This window comes from Dermacentor andersoni, chromosome 3 (genome assembly GCF_023375885.2).
Source record: "Dermacentor andersoni chromosome 3, qqDerAnde1_hic_scaffold, whole genome shotgun sequence".
Taxonomy (NCBI): Eukaryota; Metazoa; Arthropoda; class Arachnida; order Ixodida; family Ixodidae; genus Dermacentor; species Dermacentor andersoni.
The window spans coordinates 216748773-216770311 of NC_092816.1; the positions used below are offsets into that span (position 1 = coordinate 216748773).

The window sequence follows — 21539 nt, forward strand, 5'->3', positions numbered from 1 at the left end:
GATTTAGTTGGTCACACACACATCCTCTATAAACTATCAGCGGCGAATATCTCTTAGAACATATTTAAAATGAATTTTAATGTACGTGCGTGCAGCCAACCGCAAAACAGAGCACCTCGCGACATTGACATCAACCGGGATTGTAAATAGCCAAGAAAACGCTACGTCATGTGGCTACGTCATGAATTTTCGTTGGCTGCCATGCGGCTTACATGTGCTCTTCTCCTCTGTTGTTGCTTGTTCTAGCTGTTGTACTTGTAGTGGGACGCTCTCCGTGTCGCTGCAACCCCAGGTGAAAATATTCAACTGGAATCCAACTGGTTCCAACTGGTATTGACTGGGACCAACTGGTTCCAGTAGGAAACCAACTGGTCCCAGTTACAGGTCAACTGGTCCCAGTTAGAAACCAACTGGGATGCAACTGGTTCCAGTTGGGATCCAACTGGAATCATCTCCAGTTGTACTGGAAGCAAATGGTCCCAGTTGGGATGCAACTGGAACGCAACTGGAACCATTACCAGTTGTACTGGAAGCAAATGGTCCCAGTTGGGATCCAACTGGAACCTGAACCAGCTGTACTGGAAGCAAGTGGTTCCATTTGGATTCCAACTGGAACTTTGACCAGTTGTATAGTAGCAACTGCTAGTAGTTGGGATCTGTACTCGTACAACTGTTAACATAAAAAATTAAGCGATATAATGCTGCAACGAGGGGTACATTAGAGATGGATTTTAACCGACACACGATTTATATATATGGATAACTGAATCGTGCAGGATCCTGTTGCGTAAATGTGGAGCACATTGCCTTGACACGTACGCGTGCTTTAGTTTCAGCGCACTAAATTTGTGAATGTTGGCCCTAATCTTTAGTTGTCCACAGAGGCATATTGGTTCGTCTCATGACGTTACCGCTGCGTGCCTGACCGACACCGCGGTGCTATTGTAGTGTTGCACCAACTTTGTGCCACTGACGTTGTTGCCTAGCTAAGCGCTAGTGAGCTGTATGGCATTTGGTGGAAACAACTGGTGTTTGCAGCACGGCGGTTACTTCCCTACGAGAAAAGAAAAAAAAAAAAGAAAATGCTCCGCAGCGCATAGAGCTACACAACGCACGCTTACTACGCGTCCCATGGTTAGACTAGTACACTCTTCCACACGGTGAAAGAATATTATCATATTATGATGCTTACACCGACCGTGCTCTACCATGACCACAACAACCGCCATGTTGAAAAGAAAAACATTTTAGTTGCGTATCTTCTCATGATCGGCTGAAACCTCTATGGCTCAAACAATAATAATCATATAGCAAGAAATTTAAATTATGTCAAATAAAAGTGAAATAAAATTGTTACCTCACATAGATAGCGTATTATTTATTAATAGCGAGAAACTTCACAAATACGAAACTGTGGAAACGTGACGGCGTAGTTCGGCAGCCATATTAACAGCGAGCTGTTCGAGCGAGGCATGGAGCGAAGCGTACGCGGTTATGAAGATTTTTCTAGAGGAACCTGTGGTGTCATTGCCTGCGTAACCTCATTTAAGTAGTATTAGTGTTGGACGTTTTCACCCTTGGAGGACGGCATGATTACAGGCCAATGAATGGCACCTGCTTTTAACACCGACTACGCGGCTTTGTGGACCCATCGTGTGTGGAATGACGTGCGCACTTTTCCCTGCTCTTGATTCTGCCATTTGGAGGTAATTATATATTGAACTTATTTATGTTTCTAGTGCAAGTGGTTCTTTATCACAAAGGTGTCAATACTGCAGTACATTGTCGTTGACTCGAGTGTTCTACTACGTGACGTTTGCATGTACACATCAATGCTTGCGAGCTTGGTGCTTGTTTTTGAGCCCGAGTCAAACGCGTAGGGTTTTTTGTTTTTTTCATATAACTTGTCGAAGGTTCTGGCGTAAACGATGGTGCCCGCATTACTTCCAGAAAGTACTACACAATTCGTGTCGCGCATACAATCTGATTACCCTAGGTTAGGCGATAACATATATACAGTACAACAAATAGAATCAACGATAACATTCGAGTAAGTTACAGCCATGCAGGTGCGCCTTGCGCAGAGCGATAAACTTAAGTGGTCAGTGGGTGAGTGCAGTTACCGAGAAAAGTTAACGTGTCAATACGAACCAGTGTCGTGCAAGGCTTGTGCTTTGAATAGCACATAGAAGTATTAAGCGTATACTGGCGCGCACCTGTAGCTCAGCCTAACGTGTAAAAGAAGCGCATACACTACTGATACACGTCTGTATGATGTATAAGTAGAATTGCTGGTATGAAGTGGTTGCCTTTTTACTGAATGCATATAAATATTTCTTTCAGATGGTGATGTGCAAGAGTTACGAAATGTGTAAACGTGTGCAAGGTCATCAAGGGAGCATTCAAGACGTTTCATCGCTAAACACAAGCTCAAGTGTTCTAATAAATGTCAAATTTCAACACCAAGCTGCTTTGGCTGCGTAAAGTTCACTGAACCGGCTGGTTCTTTGCGACACACGATGGCAACCACAAAAAGCAAACAAGCTATGGCCAGCTTGAATCCCAGTATGTAAACGTTTACCAGTGGTTCCTGCTGGCCATGGCTCACTATCCCTGTTGCACAATCGATGCCAGTTGCAATAGGAACTGGAACCTGCTCCGATGTGGACCAACTGGGACCAGTTGCAATGGGAACCAACTGGGACCAGTTGCAATGGGGACCAACTGGGACCAGTTGCAATGGGGATCAACTGGGACCAGTTGCAACGGGGATCAACTGGGACCAGTTGCAATGGGGACCAACTGGGAATTGTTCCATAAACCAGTTGAACTGGAACCAGTTGCATTCCCAGTTGGAAATTTTCACCTGGGACTGCAGTTTTTGTCGTGTCCATCGGGATATTTCCCACACTATCAGCTTGACTGCGCTGCCACAACGTTCAACGCCGATATTTTGTGTCTTACCATTGATCGCGGCCGATGCGAGGGTTTTGTTGAGGTTCATCCTCGCCATCGCCGGCCGCAATATCTGAGTCGCTAAGTGATTGGCCACGTACAGTTTACGGAGAATGAACCGTTCGCAATTAACTCGCTCCAAGTAGTGAATGTTCCCTCAAAGCTCTGGTGCCACTTTAACTGTGGCAATGACTCAACCGTAGTTTTCGTGACAACTTAGGTACAAAAGCAAGAAAGGCTCGAGAGATTGCATGAAAAAGTTCTGCATTTCAGTGGGCATGAAGACGAAGTGTCTGCTCAACTGTACTTTAGAGGTGCGCTGTGCCAAGACATAGTCGTACGCTCCCGTGCCGCTGCGAATCATTTGCTACAAGACTCTGAGAGCCGCATGATCTGCCAAGGAACAATGCCTGAAAGTGACTTTCATGACCTTTCACATGTTTAACTCCGAGGTTGCAGAGAGAGAGAGAAAGGCAAAGGAAAGACAGGGAGGTTAACCCGAGATTATCTCCGGTTGGCTACCCTGTAGTGGGGGAGGGGCAAGGCGATGCAATAGGTGAGAAAGCGAAGGATAAGAAAAGAAAACCCTAAACACACACACGCACGTATACACAGGAACTGTTTCTGTGGGCACTGTCACGCAGCCCGGAAAGGCGTTAATTCCTAGTCACCGTACAGTCCTACGTCCCACAGTGTACAGTCACAATTGGTCAGAAAGTCCCGTGTTTTTCGAGTATCGCCGCAGCGCCTTCATAGCAGATCGCACTGATGTTCGCGTAGGCCAGTTTCCAAGGATCTTGTTTTCTGACATTGGGCGCTTGTCCAGTTTGCCTAGGGTGGCTGAGAGGACCGCTCTTTGTGGGTTAAAACGAGAGCACTGACAAAGAAGAAGCTCGATTGTTTCATTGCACTCGCAGAAGTCACAAAGTGGGCGGCTGGCCATTCCGATAAGGAAAGAGTAGGCATTTGAAAATGCTACTCCAAGCCATAGACGGACTAGAAGGGTGCAGTCACGTCATGGAAGCTCGGGTGGAATACGGAGCTGTAAATTAGGGTCCAGGGTATGAAGGCGTGCACTTGTGAAATCGGACGAATTCCATTGGGCTAATGTCAGGTCACGCGATATTGCAGAAAGTTTTCTCGCTGCGTCGGCTCTCGAAAGAGGAATGGCAACGCAGTTGACGCCGTCATAGGCAGATCGGGCAGCTGCGTCTGCTCGATCATTGCCATGTATGCCACAGTGACTAGGCAACGACTGATATATCGTATCCTTCGTCAACTAGTCGATGGTGGACTTCCCTGATCTCTGCGACGAGCTGCTCATGTGATCCATGGCGCAGTGCTGAGAGTACACTGTGTAGGTTCCAGCCTGCTGCTGTGGTATTTGGGGCTCCAGCATCCAGTGACAGCCGCCTAATTTTATATATCGCTGGTTGTGGCGAGAAAGTGCATTTTAAAGGCAGGCTGTGAAGCCTGCCTGAACTTACTACTGATCACAAAATGGGCAGCAGGAAATTTGAGGCTTGCAGAGTTTACCATATGAAAGACAACGGTGGTTTGTCATATCCTGCCTCCCCTCTGTACAAGTTTATGATCAACTTGGAGAAAGACTGCATAGTTTGTTTTAGTCTTCTTGAGTTGCACGCAGGCAGTGTTTTAAGTTTTAGATGCTGTTAAAGCCAGGCTGCAGCATCAACTTGGTGCCCTGCAGCTGCGAATCCATGAGAGCAGAACTCACTGCTTTCTACATCACAACCAGGCTACATTTCTTCACAAAAAGCGTGAATAAGTGTAATGAAAGAAGGCGCCAGGCATCAAAATATATTAACCTCAGTTGATGTTCCTAGAACTCCATGCTACAAGGTGTTTTTGGTTATGTGTTTTAAGAGTAATAGTTACTTATAATGTGATTAAATGCTCGGTGCCTAGGGAAGGTAGCTTTAGGGTTCTTTTATAGCTGTGCTATTTTCATTGTGAATAAATAAAAAGAAACACTAATCTGAATTTTTTTCGAGCGTCACTCTGACAGTATGTGCTGAAGATGTGGCGGATTTCTTAAAAGCTAAAATTTCGGGAAAAGATGTGAGTTTGTATGTGCGCAATTGCATAGTCAAAAATGAATTCATTCCGGGGTTTAATGTGTAAAAGGGGGGGGGGACGCATTAATAATTTTGACCAACTGGGGTTTTATAATCGGCAACAAGGGACATGTTTGCATTTTGCCACCACGTAAGTGCAGCCAACGAGTCCATTATTTATTCCTACGCCCTCGGGGTTATCAGCGCAACGCCAAAGTCGCTACGCACTTTCCTGTCATTCGCGATAAGCACGCGATTTAAAGGGAGTGGTAAATATAGCTCCATAGAAGCAAGGCAGGCCCAGATATATTGGCTTTCGAGCAGTAGATGAGCAACAAGAAGCTCGGTGAATTGCCAACTGGCACATGCGATACCACGAGCGCTATGAAAGCGCCGGACTGTGTCAGAATACGCTAGCAGACGACATTGTCGATGCTAGAGTCCCGATGTGGCCTTCAAAATCTTCCTTTACACAATACTTTGTTAAATACAATCCTTTTCTGTTATGATGAAAGAACCATGTCCATAAAAAACGTTTAGAAACACGGACCGCCTCAAAAGCAGCGACTATGAGAGCAGCCGGTGTGCTAGAAAATGTTGCAGTGGCGACACCTGGTGGCATCAACGGAAAGAGGCACGCGCGCACCTTCCACTGGGGAACCAGCGCTGGAGTTTTCACGGCGCCTGCAGCGCCGCCCTGGCGGTCAGAACGTGCACAATGCAGCCTCCCCCGCGGACGAAAATTGCGTTGCGTGCCCTTAAAGTCGAAGGAAAACAAAAGGGCGCCGACGATACTGTTGCGTATACAAGTGCCACAACTAAGTCGGGATGAGGGAGGATGTATCCTTCTGCGTCTTTCCATCTAAACCCTACGAACAAGAACGGAGGCGGCGTTGGATCCAAGCAGTCAGGCGAGCGGAGTAAGCTCCCGTCTTGTCGCCCTGTCAAGCGGTGTCGGGCTGGTTTCTAAATCAAATTTCGCGTGTATCCTTGGTTTATTCGATAGTGAAGACGGTCAGCTATGGCAGACAGTACCAAACAGCAGAATCTGCTGTCGGTATTTCGTCGGAAACAAAATGAGCAATAGCATGCACCATCCGGCATATGTACCATTTTTCCTTCGCAATGCCACCGCCAAGCCCCTTCCAACGCCACCGCACCAAGTGAACGATACGAAAGGTAAAAATTATCCATTCATTGCCAAGAATTATGTGGGAGGGAAGCTGCCTTGTAATACGAGTTGTATGCGCATAGTGCCGGCGCACGCGCGACTAAGCCACCTATGTGTTTATAAAAATGCGCATGCGGATGAGGACTCGGCGCTGAGATGCATCCGGCAAATTAAAGTAATTAGTGCTAAATGTAGCCAGAATTGTTACGGATCAAGCAGCCGAGCACTCAAGCCTTTGCTTGCGCGAGTCAGCTGATGCGATAAAGCTTTCTTCTCCCATTGACTGCTGTGGCGAATTAAGTAACATCAGAATTTTTATGTCTAGCCAGAGAAATATGGAATATCTTCAGGCCAACTAACTTCAGGCAACTAACTTCAGGCAACTAAACCGTAGCGCAGCACGGCCGGAGCCATAACTGCTAGATTTGCGAGGCAGGCAGCCACGCAAGCATGGCATCGATACACGACGCAACCGTTAAAAAAACACACGTGCTCGCCGCGACGCACTGTGAAAAATGTATAAAGCTTAAAAAGCTTCTTTCGTCATTTCTTCACTTGATGGCGCTAGCTTCTTTACAAAAACTCCACTTGAAGCGGCACGAAAACGGAAACATACGAACTATAATACGGCTGCGTATGTGTGTGTCGTCTGGTTGTGTGGCTGGAATATGCCGCGTTTCGTCGCCAGGGCGGCGTGCAACGCACTCTTTTCGACGCGCCGCCTATCCAGCGCTGGTTCCCCCTAGGACATCATTCTAGTACAGGACACCTTGAAGACGCGCTTGGCAAATACTATGGTGGCTAGCCACCATACATATACCACGACTATAGTGCACTATAACCACGACGGCACGGTGCCCCCACTAGGGTGGCTAGAAGGGCTAGAAGGGGGTAGGGTGGCCTTCTAGCCACCCTACCCCCACGTATGTTTTGTCGGAACCGTCTGGCAACCCTGCGTACGACACAAGTCGAAGCCGCGTTCGAATCAATCCAAGTTTGTATAGGTGTTCTGTGCCAATCCTTGCTGTGTTTGAAGCGATGCGAAAACTGGGAAAGTTTGTAGTTTAGTGCTTTACTACGTCGCAGGCCCAGCAAGGCGTATTGCAGAAAGTTTCCTGCTCTCTTTGGTAAGTGAGCTTTCTTGTGCCAAGTAAGACACTGCGTTGTGTGAGCTGTGAGCGAATTGTAGTATTTGATTGGGCCCATGCGTTTGTTATTTCCATCGGCGGTGGTTGCCATCGCTGTCTACTCGCAGTAGAGAGCGCACTGCACTCGCGATTCGTGCAAGAGTTTTGTTTGTTTTGTAGCGGCAGCGTTATGCGCCTTTGAGATGAAGACTGCTATGTTTGGTTTAACTTCGCGTTTGTGATTTCTTGCCGTGATTGCTTAGCGTAATAAACACAAAATCGGCTGTTGTGCTGCGCAACAACGAATTACTGGTGGAAACACCATGGACGGCTGTTTTTTCTGTGAACACATTTCGTACGCTAGTCATGAACGTCAGAACGAAGTCTGCTGCCCTGAATTATGTTTTTTTTTTTCTTGAAATCGCTTGTGTGGCCGAGCCGGTGTTGACTGGGGTCGTTCTGTTGGACACACTGTTCTTGCGTGCTAATCCTGCATGCTGCAAGGGACGTTTACTTAACTGACACAGCTGTCATTTTGGAAGGACAAGCTGCTGTTCACATCTTACGGAATTAGTAAGCGGCGAGCGAATTGAAAATCCCGTCTTCTTCTTTTTTTTTTTTTTTCAAGCGTGATATGTGCCACCGGAGGAATCGCTGATCTGCTTGTTGTTGTATGTTGTCATTGTTATCCTCGGACATTATGGCTCGTACTCAGTGTTGCTGGGCTACGTTGAAGAAAACTATTTGAGAAGAGTTCCTCTTTGCCCTCAGATACTTGAGTTGGATAGATCCAATTGCCGCTTGCCTTTCATCATCGTGGTGCTTGTTTGACCGCGTCCTTTGACTTGCTTCAGAGTAATCATGCGCGCCAGCGTTGCAGCTGGTGTAGTCTATAATAAATAAATAAATAGTTCAACGTGCGTGCGGCATTTCACAAGCACAAAATAGTGAAGCTACAATTTGCACTTCGTGTCTATGCGCGTCACTCGCGATGCGTATGGCACAATCGAAAAGGAAAGGGCTGTCGTGAGTGCCCTCCATATTTGCACTGTGCACGTTTGGGATGAAATGGAACCGGGCTACTTTTGTGTCTAGGCCCAGCGGAAGAAGGAAAATATTTTACTGAAAGGACAATTTGTTTTCACACTTCGAGTAGAGGCCTCTCACTCATGCTCATCCACTTACAGCAGGCTTGAAAAGCACGATTCGAAAATGGGAAAGGTTGTTCTATCTGCAAAACAGGAATACCTTGTTAAATTACCACTCCTTCTCTATAAGTCTTCCGTGTGAAATCGTGAGCCATATGGAGGCTAATATTTTTTTTTTTCCGTTTGTTGCAGCATGGATTTCATGAAGCTCTTTCTTGCTAAGCCCAACTAACTCTTTTTGTTCATTACCTGTGAGTAGATCTTGAGAGTAATCAATAGGCTGACCTTGACATCATTGTGGCCACCATGTATGGGTGCTAGCACAGGGAAAAGGTGCATCTGTGACATCATGTGAAAGCTACCTATAAGAAAGCACTTGACAAAATTTCTCGTTGAGCAATGAACTTCCATTTGATCCTGACATCTGCAGGGCATTCTTGGAGTGCCAGCAGAATGGTCCTAAACACTCGTGCACAGCTGTGGAAAAGACACTGTTATCTGAGTACCATATTTGCTGGTGCACAAGTTGCACCCTTGTATGAGTCGCACCTCCTTAAATACAGCCATTTTTGCAGAGAAGTTAATGTATCCATCGTGCCTATTCATGCACTGTGGGCTCACACGCGCCTATCTTCGTTGCGAAATGCTGTACATGCCCGATTCTGACGCGCATAGCCGCTACACACCACTGATGTACTGGAGATTTTGGCCGCCCAAGACAAGAAGCAGCCAATATCAAAGGTGAGCTAGGGGCAATATTGGGCGAGCATCTCGCTCTCCGAACGTTCGCTTGCGCTTTCATTATCTCTTGTGGTGGGCCAGCGCAACGCTTTCGTCAGTGGTCAGCACAAGGCAGGAATGCAAATTGAACATTGGCTACTCAGTGAGGCAGGAGCCAAAACAAATGTTTGGAAAGTGAGATGCTTGCACAATCTCAGACCATCAGCAAAATAATGAAGGAAGGGCCAAAATCGTGCCAAGTTTTGATGCGTACAACCTATTTCGCACCTTCCGCACATGCATAGGCATGCAGAACGCAAGCTTGCGTGTGTCGGCAAGCACGCTTGCTCCGAGTGTTGCCTTGTAACACCTGCCACCTTCAATAAATTCCATATTGCCGCAGAGAGCTCTCCACCTGCCAGTTACGAGCACTCTCGTGAGGCACCTTTCCAAGCGTCTCATCGCTAAAACCCATTACTCGTCGCATCGCCATTAGAAGAGCGCCAGCAACGCCTCGAGCATGGCGATACAGCGCGTCTCCCGTGCAAGCGCTCACGGCAGCGCCCGAGTCTGCCGTCCAATGAGAAGCCCCGGCGTGGCTCTTGGCCTTCGGGGCGCATGAAAAGTGCGTTCGGCGGAGAGACGCAGTTGACTGTGGAATAGGCTCCCGTTAACTCTTCTTTTAAAGTGTGTGGGTGTGTTAAAGTTTCCGGGCACAAGTTCGCTCCCAATAAACCAGTGTGTTTAGTGTACTTCATTGAAGAGTGCTACAATATGTGAGTTGCGCCATTGTATAAGATGCCCCAACGAAAATTTTGGGAAATATAAAGGTGTCTTATACACCAGAAAATATAGCATATGGTGTCAGGGATCCCATGCCGTGAGGCGAAATGACAGCAGGCCGGAAGTGTCGTGGTTGTCCGTTAGGACGTTGTCTTGAGGTAGGAGAAGTGAGGATTTGGACGCACCCTTGCCAGCCCTCCTCTTTTATTTGGATATGGATGTGCAAAAAAATGTAACATTTGTGTAACCTGCCGAGCTCTCTCTTTAGGAGTCGTGTCACCTGATGTGTCTTGCAACGCCTCCTTAGACTTCCAGGGATAGAGTATTACGAGGTCGTCGGGCAGGCGCTTCATCAGTATGTGGTTGAGGGCTACATTGTATTGATCAGATAAGACACCCAAACAGGTCAATGCGGAGACCCGAAACTGGACTTTGTCATAGAGCAGCCAAAGTTTTTCTACCTCTGCTGAAAACTTGACTGGTGACCAGCCGAGAAGGTTGTCAACGTGCTCATTGATGAGCTAGTCACGTGGACCAAATCGCTCTGTAAAATTTTGATGGCGAAGCTATAATTCTCTTAATCAGTCGAATGCCCTTGATTGCTCTCTTGGCTGTGCCAGTCAAGTATGATAGCAGGTATTTAAATTTCTCTATAGGCAAAAGCTGTTTTGATGTGGACTGTAGCATTCGAGTGATCCCAGAAGGACTGCCAGTTTTGAAGTGCTGTGGAAAACGTAGGAATAGGCAGTTTAGGCAGGATGACTGTGTGATGGCGAGGCACGGTCCTGTGACTGGAAATTATTGCGTCTGTTTGTATTTGTGAAGTGAAGGGTCACGGACCTCATTTTGTGCTGAGGTCTTGTCTCTACTGGTGTCAGCAGTCGGTTCACTTGCGTCTGGGCTTGAAGTACTTGTCACCGTCATCTGCTTCACAAGCTTTCGAAGAAAACCGCACTCTGAACACCACATAGGATACCTTTCATTCATATTCAGCTGCTACCTTGAATTCTTCCTCATAATCGTTGTCAGTGGCGTCAAAGATTTGCTTGTTGAGGCTGAAGAGCCCCACGTTTTTCTGAATAAAGTAGGCAACTGCAAGCCCAAATAGAAGGCATTGGGAACAGAAGCTTATGGCTCATCGATCGGAAGCATAATAGTTTTCGTGACGCTGGCCCTGGCGATGCCACGGTTTTTGCACAGCCACTCTACAGGTGCCATTGAAGCTAGAAGACTTGGCAGTGCAATGATCGGGGAATTTTGGAACCAGAATGAATGTCGCATGTGTAATAAAGACCCGAGCCATAGCCCAAACACACACATCTTTTTATTCTTAAAAGCGCAGAAGCTTGGGCGAGTTTGTGAGACATGATGAAATAGCTTAGAAGCACTGAAGAACAAGGACAGATGAGACGAGTGCTGTTACTAAAATTTATTATGAAACAGTGAAAAAAGAAAAACCACCGTTAGTTTATCGCACATGTGCGCACACCTTTCAGACACTTGAAATTCATCGAGTTGTGATACCAGATTTTTGCAGCAGGTTATATTCACTATCTAGCAGCCCCAGTTTTGGTTGGCTGATACACGTCGCCTTTTTTTTTTCTTTATTAGAAAGGCTTCCATAATCTCCCATGTTAGCTTGTTATCGTTCCTGTAAACATCTGAGGTGTCTGAAAGAACCGGCTCACATCCGCATTCAGGGCAATGTTGTGTAAGGTGAGAATACACAGTACCCTTCAGTAAGCTATGGTGCTCTCTGACCTGAATGTTTAAACCACTCAAATATTTTATATTATTGCTCGTGCCTTTTCTCTTCCCTCCCTCCTTTTCCCCGTTGCCACCTGTTGACAATGATCTTCAACGCTGATTATGCGGTTATGTTCTGCCGAACCCCAAGTAATGCTGTATGGCCAGCTACTTGGAAGATTCTTCGCATACCATTGAATCCCATAGGGCAAGGGCCTGCAATTTTCTTTCCCATTTGGTTTAGAGCTTCTTTAAAAATATGTGATCTTTCCATTGAACTTCATACCAGGCATATAAAATAACCTGCAAGATCTATAGCTGTGTCATGGTCGTTTTTGGTCAAGCTGTCTGAGTACCCGTGTGTATATTATGGCTATCAATAGTCTAAGATTGGAATATTGTGGCATGCTTAAATTTCATTAACTTAGCATGGGACTTGTAGTGACCAGTTTCAGTAACTTGTCTAAAATCTTCCTGGTTTATTTCAACTAGAGATGCAACTAGGAAATGTCTAATGTTGTGCATGTGTAATTTTTGTATGATGTCATTATTAATCGATAAATGAAGTTTAAATAACTCCTTGAAACCAGTGGACACAGCTGCCATTAACGCACCTGTCATTTGGCACTTTTTGATCTGAATGCAAAAGCAGACATGGCTGCTGTTTAGCCACATACCTCTGTCAGTGTTCAAGGCAGGAAGGACATGATGGGATGTAGATTTGAAAATAAGAAGCTGATGAGTAACTACTGCATCTAAACTTTACTAATAAGTGGGAATGCATTTTTGTTGATAACGCGAGGCTTTTTAATGACTACTAAGCATGCTGATCATCACAGTGTGCATTGATCATTTGTTGACTGTGTGTGTTTTTGTGCTGCAGGAATAGCTTGCGGGTGCATCGAGACATGCAGCATGCAGTTTCCACCAGAGCTGAGAGGTAGCCAGCCCTTTCTGACCTCAGGTGAGCTTTTCTGTTTTTGCAAAAGCAGCAACTGGGTCGGCACAAGCTGCATTATTTATTCTATGCTGTGTCATATTCTTCACATAGAGTCTTTGCAGAGTTTGTTTGATGGAAAAAATTATGCAGATCCCATGCACTGTGGGAATCGATGTAAGCGAAGCTTTCCGTGCTGCATACGTTGATTGACGATAATTAGCGGTGATGTTGACGGCTCAAGCTTAATTTCTTCAACATTTAGGCTAATACGAGAGTGGTGAGTTGATGTTAAACGTTACCTTGCGTGCACCACTGCTGTTTGTCTGCGTAGTACAAAAAACACACAGGGAGAGGTGTTTGGTTGAGGCATTGTTGTGCGCCAAATTTTATAACCTCTTAGAGGGTTTAGCATTGTTATTGCCTCACATGGCACATCACATTGTGGCAGAAGTATTAAACTTGAATTGGATTATGTGGCTGTACATGCTGAAATCACACTCGGATTCTGAGGCATGCCGCAGTGGCAGACTCCGGATTAATTTTGACACCGTGATGTTTTTTAACGTGTCCCAAAATCTAACTGCATGTTCGTTTCCTATTTAGTCCCCGTTGAAATGTGGCTGCCGCGATTGGGATCAAATCCACGACCTCTAGCAATTCCAGAGCCGTAAAGCTAAAGCGGCGGGCACAGAAGTGTTGATTTGACGGTCGACCGCTTCCATAGTGTCTCCTGGACCCTGCGGTGTGCTTTAATTAATGCAGCTCTGCTTCTGTACGCACTGCGTAAGTTGCCCACTTGACATATTTACTCCGCGTTTATTTTTCAGAAATAGCAGCAACGTACTGTACCATACCTTGAACTTAAGCTTATCCTGTTTCCCCCCAACCGCTGTTATATAGTAGTGGGGTTTCCTTGCCTTCTCACGTCAACTCCCCCCCTCCTCTCTTATATGGGAACTGCCTCTTCTCCCTCTCCTTCTCTCTACAGTGCTATCTGCGTCCCCTCTGGCCTCGCACGTTAGTAAGATGGGAAGCGCTGCAGTTTCTGCAATGCTTCTGAGGGGCGTCAAGGATAATTACAGCTGTCAAGCGGCTAATATGGCGATGGCCAGAGAGCTCCAAAGGGCATTGTGCACATTCGACGTGGTAAGGTGAAAACGAATTTCTCCCATCGCCTTTTCTTTCTTGCTCTCTTACTTGTGCTGTCATCCATATACACGCTCTGAACCACCTCCTGATGTGGTGTGCGTGACAGCAGCCCACAGCAGCAGCAGCAGTGGGAAAGTCGAAGGAAGAGGCAAAAAAAGCTTTGCTTTAAAAAATGGGTTATCGAGCTGGAGAATAGGCTAAACTGCTTGATACCCAGATCACAGCATTGATGAGGTATATTGGCCTTTTTAGGCAGTTCTCTTCTTCACCAAATGCCTATAAATATTGGCAAGTTCAACTTTCCAAATGTTCTAATGTGGTTTTATTCTTGCTTTAATAATTCACAATCCATTGCCATGGCCTGCAGCTTTTTTTTATATTAGAAGCAGGCAACTCCCCCCTCTAGTTCTCACTTCTGTGACGCTTTCTGCAGGGCGCGCTACCAGATGGCTGCACCCTATTTGTGCCTTCATCCATCTGGCAAAACGGCCAGTCTTCCTGCATTTACCGGAATACCGGATGCACTAAAACTCTCTATTGTGGTAGTAATCCCGGCAAGAAGTGTAGATGCTGGTGCCGATGCTAATGCATAGATGCTGGTCCCAGTTGGACACTGACAGCCTGATGCACTGCAGCCACTCCACTTGCTTGTTGCCTTGCAGAGGGACATGATGTCGCAGCTTGACATGCTGCCGATTGCTAGATTTGCAGCCCACACTGTATCAAGGGCAGTCCATGGTGCCCGCAAAAAGAAAGCTCGAGATAAGCGCTGACTGTGCAGCTCATGTCGACACAGAGCACATTTTAACACAAGCAGACGACGCTGCGTGCTGGAAGTGCTTCAGTGTAGTGATAAGTTGTCGTTGTGAAATCTTTTTCTGTTAGTTTCTTTTATAGAAATGAATGAACCAACATTCCAACTATTATGAATGACATTTGTTCAGCATAACATTGGAAAAATAATTGATGATGAAACCTGAGTAGCCAATTGCATAGATCGCCCACCTTATGTCACTGCGCCAGCTATGTAGAATGCAATGGGGCGGCTGAAAACAGAGGTGAGCGGCGCCGCTGCGATTGGTGGTGATGCGCATTTTTAATGTTATAGTAATTTACACGCTTTACGCAGAGCGCTTAATTGTGTCACTTAATGATCAGAAGGACCTATCCTAACTACTCAGTACATTTGTACAAAATTGTCAAAATTGTTGCAGGGTCACTTTAAAGTCTCGAGTCTAGTCCAGTGATCTTCAAATACTTTGGAGCAGCCCTTGTAGCTGTTGTTGCTTCTGTGCAGCTGCACATTACTGACAATATAGTACTCTCAGTTTATGTAAGCCTTCCAGTGCCTGCTAGCATCGGACTCAGCAAATCATCCACAAAGAGGAAGGAGCAAGATTGACACATATGCAGATGCTGCTGTCTCCAAAGGCTGATGCATGCTGTTTGTGTGTATCAACACACAACCAGCATGCATCAGTCTATTGGAGACAGAAGCGTCTGTAGATCTGTGCAAAATTGGAGGCAATAATTAGAAGCAGTCAGACTGCCACAACCACTGCTGCCAAAGTGATCAAAGCGTCTGCATATGATTATATGTGTCTGATAATCATCTGGTATGTGTCTACATTTTACTATTCAATATTCGATACTTACTATTCGTGTTTTATTTGTATTTGAAAACGTTGATACTCTCCTATCTCTATTTCTAAGCATGTTGCCGTAGCTTTCAGATCCATATTTTATCAAAGGTACCTGACAGGGTTCTGTGGTAGGCTTGAAGAAATATGTGGACTATGTCTGGCATTAAAACGCACCACCTTGGTAATCTTTCCCAGTGGAAAGTGTTCTAATGCATTGTGTATAGGTGGTGATGAAACGTCATCACTGTGATGTCTCCAACAAAGACCAGCCTTCTCCTCCTTTTTCTTATTCCTACTGCACTATGTCAGCGCAAAGCACGGCCTGAACATCTCCCCCATTATCACACAGGTTCAGTGTCAGTGCAGCTACGGTGGTATTATTTCCTGCCACAAGATCTTCCCACTGCCTTATCAGTGATGAGGTCTCTCCATCATGTTTTGTTAGGCCTTGCTGCAGGTGTCTGCGTTTTACCGTATGATGCGGAATATAGGTCGACCCCCTTAAATTGAGGCAAAGAAGTCAACATAAAAATTATAAGGCACAAAACTTTGTTTTATTTAGTGGTGCCGCCAGACTCGTCACCTGCTCATTCGTCTGAGCTGTCTGAACTCTCTTCCGAAGACGACTGCTTTTTGCTGGCTGCGTCCCACAACATGTCATCCTCGGTGCCGTCCAAGGAGTTGCTAATGCAACACTTCTTGAATGCCCGCACCACCATATCGTCGGGCAGCGAGCGCCAAGCCTACGCAGCCGGCCGGCCGGTTGGGGTCGTCGGGTTGTCGCCGGCCATCCACTGATTATATTGTTCACGGACACGGTCGTTAAAGGGCTTGTTGAGCACGACGTCCAGTGGCTGAAGTGTTCAGGTCATGCCTCCCGGAATGACGGCGAGTTCCGTCCTCTCGTCGCGGAGTGCCTGCTTCACACCTGCGGTCAAGTGCCCGCGAAAGGCATCCAAGACGAGCATGCTCAGACACCGCAGGAGTGCGCCGGGTCGCCGATTATAGACGGTCTTAATCCAATTGAGCATGAGGGTCTCGTCCATATAGCCCTTTTCATTCACGCGAACGACAACATTCCGCGGGAAAGCTTCTTTCGGCGTTGGACACCAAGGGGGCGATAACGATGCGGATGCCGAAAGGTCTGCATTCCTACATGTTGCCAGACGACTATTCATGTTGTGCCAAGGGCGGGTATATAAGTCGAGGGGTGACCGTTTAGTAATATTTTTTGGAAAAAGCCTCGACCTATATTCCGCACTATACGGTAGCTTGTTCTAAATGAATGAGGTCATTGCGCTCACTAAACATTATGTCTTACATGTCAGAGTACCAATATTTACTTCTACTTCATTCGGCCATCAATGGGCCAGTTAAACATATATATAAAAGATCCACGTAGTAAGGAGTGGCCAACATTGGAAATGTTAACGTGACTTGCCGCTGCAGCCCTGTGGCTATAATGTGCTGCTGACATTGAGGTCACAGGCTCTGTCTCGGGATACGGGTGAAATGCAAAAACGCTCGCATAGTTATATTTAGGTACACATTGAAGAACACCAGGTGGTCAAAATTTATCTGGAATCCTTCACTTTGGCACGCTTGATAATCATATCGTGGTGTTGGCACATACAACCCCAGAACTTAAGTGATATTAATTTAAATGTTCACACCTTTGTCTGAGTGGAGACAGTGATGCAATGCCTGCACTGAAGCCACAGGTACAGAAAGCACTAAAGCAGTGCTGTGGCTCTAGACTAGCTAGTTATTGTAGCCTCTTAATGGTGGAGCCTCCAATACTTGGGTAAGAACCATATTTATTCGAATCTAGGCCGATAGTTTCTTTTCAAATAATCGTATGTCAAACTCTAGCGTCGACTTAGATTCTAGGATTTTAAAAACTTCGCCAGTTTGTAATTGAAAAATGATAAATATGGTGCATAGCTAGCGCCATCTAGAAAAGTCAGTATCGCAGCCGCTACTAGCTGCGCAAGTAACCACCTACAGTACACGAGCAACGTCAGCATTTTGAGTTGTGTCGTATCGCTGTGCAACATGACGTTATTGTAATGGCACCAAACAGGCGATGCCACTATAGTGTTGCTTTCAAATGAAAAGTTGTGCTAGCTGCAGAGGCGTCGTCAAACGTTCAAGCCAAGTGAGACTTGGGCATCGATGAGAAAAACGTCCGTCATTGGAGGGGCGACGGGAGACCCTTTTTGCATGTGCCGCAACGAGGAGATGACAGCAATAAGGAAGATAAGCGCGCGATAGTAGAGAGGAGCTGTTCACCTAGATTGCGCCGAGTTTAAATCGTATGAGCCGTGCCGCACTGTCTGTGCAAGCGTGGGTGCATAACGTGAGCTTGCGCGCATCAGCAAGCGTACGAGCATGCGTATGAGGCTAGCAGTGATGTTCAAGTTAAATAAATGTTGCTATCATTTTGTGAATGCTGTCCTCACTTTTTTGTTGGGCTTGCATTCCAGATAAGCTTTTTATTTTTTCCAGCTTCGGACATTCGGGGGTCGGTTTAGAATCAGGGCCAGCCTAGATTCGAGTAAATACGGTAAAGATTGATGAATAGGTTGATGCATTGCTTGCTTGCTGTGTGCCTTTATTGTGAAAGCACAACTACACACTGTAAAAACCCAAGTACAAGGGGAAATTTTGGGGCCATGAAAAGTAAACAAAAGTTTATCTGCATGTAGTAGAACATTTGCTGCTTTTCAATAATATTTTTTGCGAAAGGGACTGACAAGCTTTCTACTGTGTAATTTTACAAAAGAAATGAAGCTAGGCCAATATCCTTGGCCTTACAGGCGATGAGCCATCTTGCAGCTCACTGCCGTGTCCAGAGGCTGTTTCAAGTTGAAGTTCTCTCGTACCTGCAGCTCGTTTTTGGGCTAAAAGGGTTGAGTTGTTGTTGCTTGACAGAATGAAAGGTTCACTTTACAGTGAGCTTAATTTCAAGTGCAATAATTTATGAAAAACAAGCTATAATTTATAACCGATATTTGTCTTGGTGATGGCAATGCGGATGGGCCGATCTGGCGTGTCTGGCTGCACCTATGTGCTGCCATCAGACAGTTTCTTGGTCGTCCATCAGATTGTTGGTCATGCGCATTCTCTTGCTCGCAAGGGACGTTACAAATTAATTATATTTATTTATTTATACAAGTACCTGCAGCACCAAAAGGGCATTATTGCAGGGGAGGGCAATTGGAGGAAAATGAACATGTGACAAAACTTAAACAGCTAAGCACAGGTGGTAAAAGTAACAAAATATGTAACATCGATGAGTCATCTCGACGGCAAAATGGTCTTTACTGAACTGCGGTGCAAAATTGCAACACAGAAATGGAAAGGGTACACTATCGTATGAAGCGCAATGCCAGCCAAATGAATAAAGTAAACGAGATGATATTATACTACGGCAGACTGCGTGACAATAAAGACAGAAACTCTGAACACGTTTTACATTCACCAGTGCTCTTGGCAAGCCTATTCCAGTGTGCAGAAGCATGTGGAAAAAATGAATTAAGGTAGACATCAGTACGACAGCGCATTTGAAGAACTTTCAGCTCGTGATCACATCGTTTAAAGATGAAGTGGGGAGGGAAAATGCACAAGTTCTTATTTATTCCTGTGAGATCAGTGTAAAGTCAGAAAAACGTTCTAATTTTGCAGTTAATCGGCGGTGTGCTAGTGTTTTCCAACCAAGGTCCTCTTTAACTAATGTAATACTGCTACGGAAGTTATAATTACCAGAAACAAGTCTCACAGATCACAGAAACAAATCGGAAACAAACAAAACAGAAAGAAACCTGTGACACCTCTGCGTTAACGAAAAGTTACCGCTGTTTCTAAGGCCACAATCGCAGTGCTTGATAAATCTAGCTGTTCTGCCACCTGATCTGCACGTGTTTCAAATTGCTCAGTTTCTATAGCATGCTGTCACCATTTATATCGGTTATCACAGTTGCCGGTGCCACCCGTACAAAGTAAATGCAGGGTACGCAGAAATACAGGGCAGATAAAAATATGGCGTTTTCCAGATGTTCCCCAAATGAACTGCTGCTCGTATAGGTACTTATAAAGTAATTATTTTATATATTTATTCATTTATTCAAAATTACCCTCCAGGCACATACAGTACATTGTAGAGGTGAGTGTCAAAAACATAGCAGAATACAACATAATAAAAAATATAGTACTGGAGAAAGATTTTATTTATTTATTTAGGAATACTGTAGCCCTCACTTGAAGGCCATTACAGGAGAAGAATTGTCAAAATAAAAAGAGAAATTTCAGCACCGACAATACGTTATGCAGCATTGTCAAACACGAATTACAGGGAGGATGAATAAGTATACACAGTATACACAGACTAACAGTAAGCATGATCAATTCTTAATTATCCCGTTGCCTGTAATACAATTCTAGTTGAGTATAAAATTTGTTAACATTTTGTGCTGTTACAGTGCAGTCCGGAAGGCCATTCCATATATTAATACATGAAGGAAAGAACGAGTATTGAAAACCATCAAGGCATGTTTTATAAGGCTGTACACTAGCACTGTGGTTTAAACGCGCACTGTGTTTTAGAGGGGGGTGAATGTATGTTTCTTTGTTTATTCTTACTTGATTTCTGATTATCTGGAAAAAGAATTTCATTCGTTGTTTTTCTTGTCGTGTTTCTAGCAGTTCCAAGTTGCAACATTTCAACATGTGTGTTACAGAATCGACTCTACGATAACACGAACAAACAAAACGCACCGCAGTTCTCTGAATTTTTTCGAGTTTATCTCGCAAGTACAGTTGGTGAGGGTTCCAAACTGGGGAGGCGTACTCCAAAACCGGGCGAACAAATTTTTTGTGCGCAATGAGCTTCAAATGTGTTGGTGCATGCTGCAACTTTTTTCTCAAAAAGAACAGTTTCCTGTAAGCCCTAGAGCAGACCTCCTCCACTTGTAGGCACCAGCACAAGTCATCGTGCATTCAACAAAGAGTTGTGACCAAGTTTAGTCAAAGGAAAGCGCAGTTTTCTTTCTTTATATATGAGCAAATGTAGATTTTGAATAATTTATTTCCATTCCCCATGTTATGCACCAGTCATGTAAACCTTGGAGGCATCGATTAATTTTCCTTTGGTCAGTTTTATCTGCCACTGTCGAATAAAGCAAATAATCATCGGCACAAAGTTTTATTTTAACAGGTGATTCCAGAACACTGGAAATATAATTGATGTAAATCAAGAACAATAGCGGCCCCAGTACTGACCCTTGTGGAACCCCAGACAAGACTTCTAGTGGATGAGACATGATGTTTTCAATGCGGACCGATTGTACACAACCACTCAGATAGGCTGCAATCCAGTTCACAATGTCTGGAGCAATACCTGCGTTCTGAATTTTAAAAAGCAATTTACAATGTGGTACCTTATCAAAGGCCTTTGCGAATCTATGCAAATGAAGTCAATTTGTTCGCAGGCATCCAAAGCTAGATAAAAATCATGAACTGTCTCAGTGAGTTGTGATATAGTGGCAGGGTGTCTACCAACCGGGAATTTTCAGGGATTTTGAGTAGTCTGGAAAAAGTCAGGGAATTTGGGCCTCTATAAGGGAAAATTAGCGGCAATCTTATTGAAAGGGTCGAAAGTCCCGGTAATGCTGGCTCGAGTAACAGACAGGAATCGTATTGAATCGTCTTTGACGCCCTGTCGTCGGCTGGAGGAGTTGCCAGTGTACAGTCAACGACAGACTTCCCGGATTCCCGATAATTTGGACGGCTTCGCGGCACCGCCACGTACCCCATAGAGTCAACGTATCAGAACGTGTGAAATTTCGAACGCAAGAACTCTTCGCCGTCCGATTTTCCGGACGTTTTGCCATGACCGCAGGATCGAAACGGCAATAATCAAAGCACCACCGCTGCCGTTGTGATTACTTCGCCACCTCGAACCGGCACTCTCGCACGCAGTTTCGCTGGCAGCCGTTGCCACCACTGCGGCAACGCTAGGCCTAGCTGCTTCGACGTTTGCTATGAAGCTTCTTGCCGTTGGGTGCCGAGTTTTTTATTA

General features: G+C 45.4%; 1 protein-coding gene and 1 long non-coding RNA gene across 7 annotated transcripts in view; both read left to right on the forward strand.

Moving 5' to 3' along the window:
• The first annotated feature begins 289 nt into the window (after positions 1 to 289).
• LOC126537479 (uncharacterized) lies at positions 290 to 2466 on the forward strand. The gene is made up of 2 exons (XR_007600772.3): positions 290 to 1706; positions 2344 to 2466. It is a non-coding gene; the product is annotated as an uncharacterized lncRNA (long non-coding RNA).
• A 4607-nt stretch (positions 2467 to 7073) lies between these two features.
• Positions 7074 to 21539, forward strand: part of LOC126524296 (uncharacterized) — a 105764-nt gene continuing 91298 nt past the window's right edge. For 2 of the 6 annotated variants that reach the window (XR_008610968.2, XM_055067229.2), the window contains exons 1-2: positions 7074 to 7331; positions 12612 to 12692. Coding sequence is in view for 4 of the 6 variants with exons in the window: in XM_055067229.2 (XP_054923204.2) it covers positions 12644 to 12692 (49 nt within the window). In the remaining 2 variants the exon portion in view is untranslated. Of the gene's footprint in view, positions 7332 to 9129; positions 9221 to 12611; positions 12693 to 13656; positions 13815 to 21539 lie in introns of those variants that run through there. The other 4 variants (XM_055067228.2, XM_050172635.3, XM_050172638.3 and 1 more) reach the window with 4 other exon arrangements.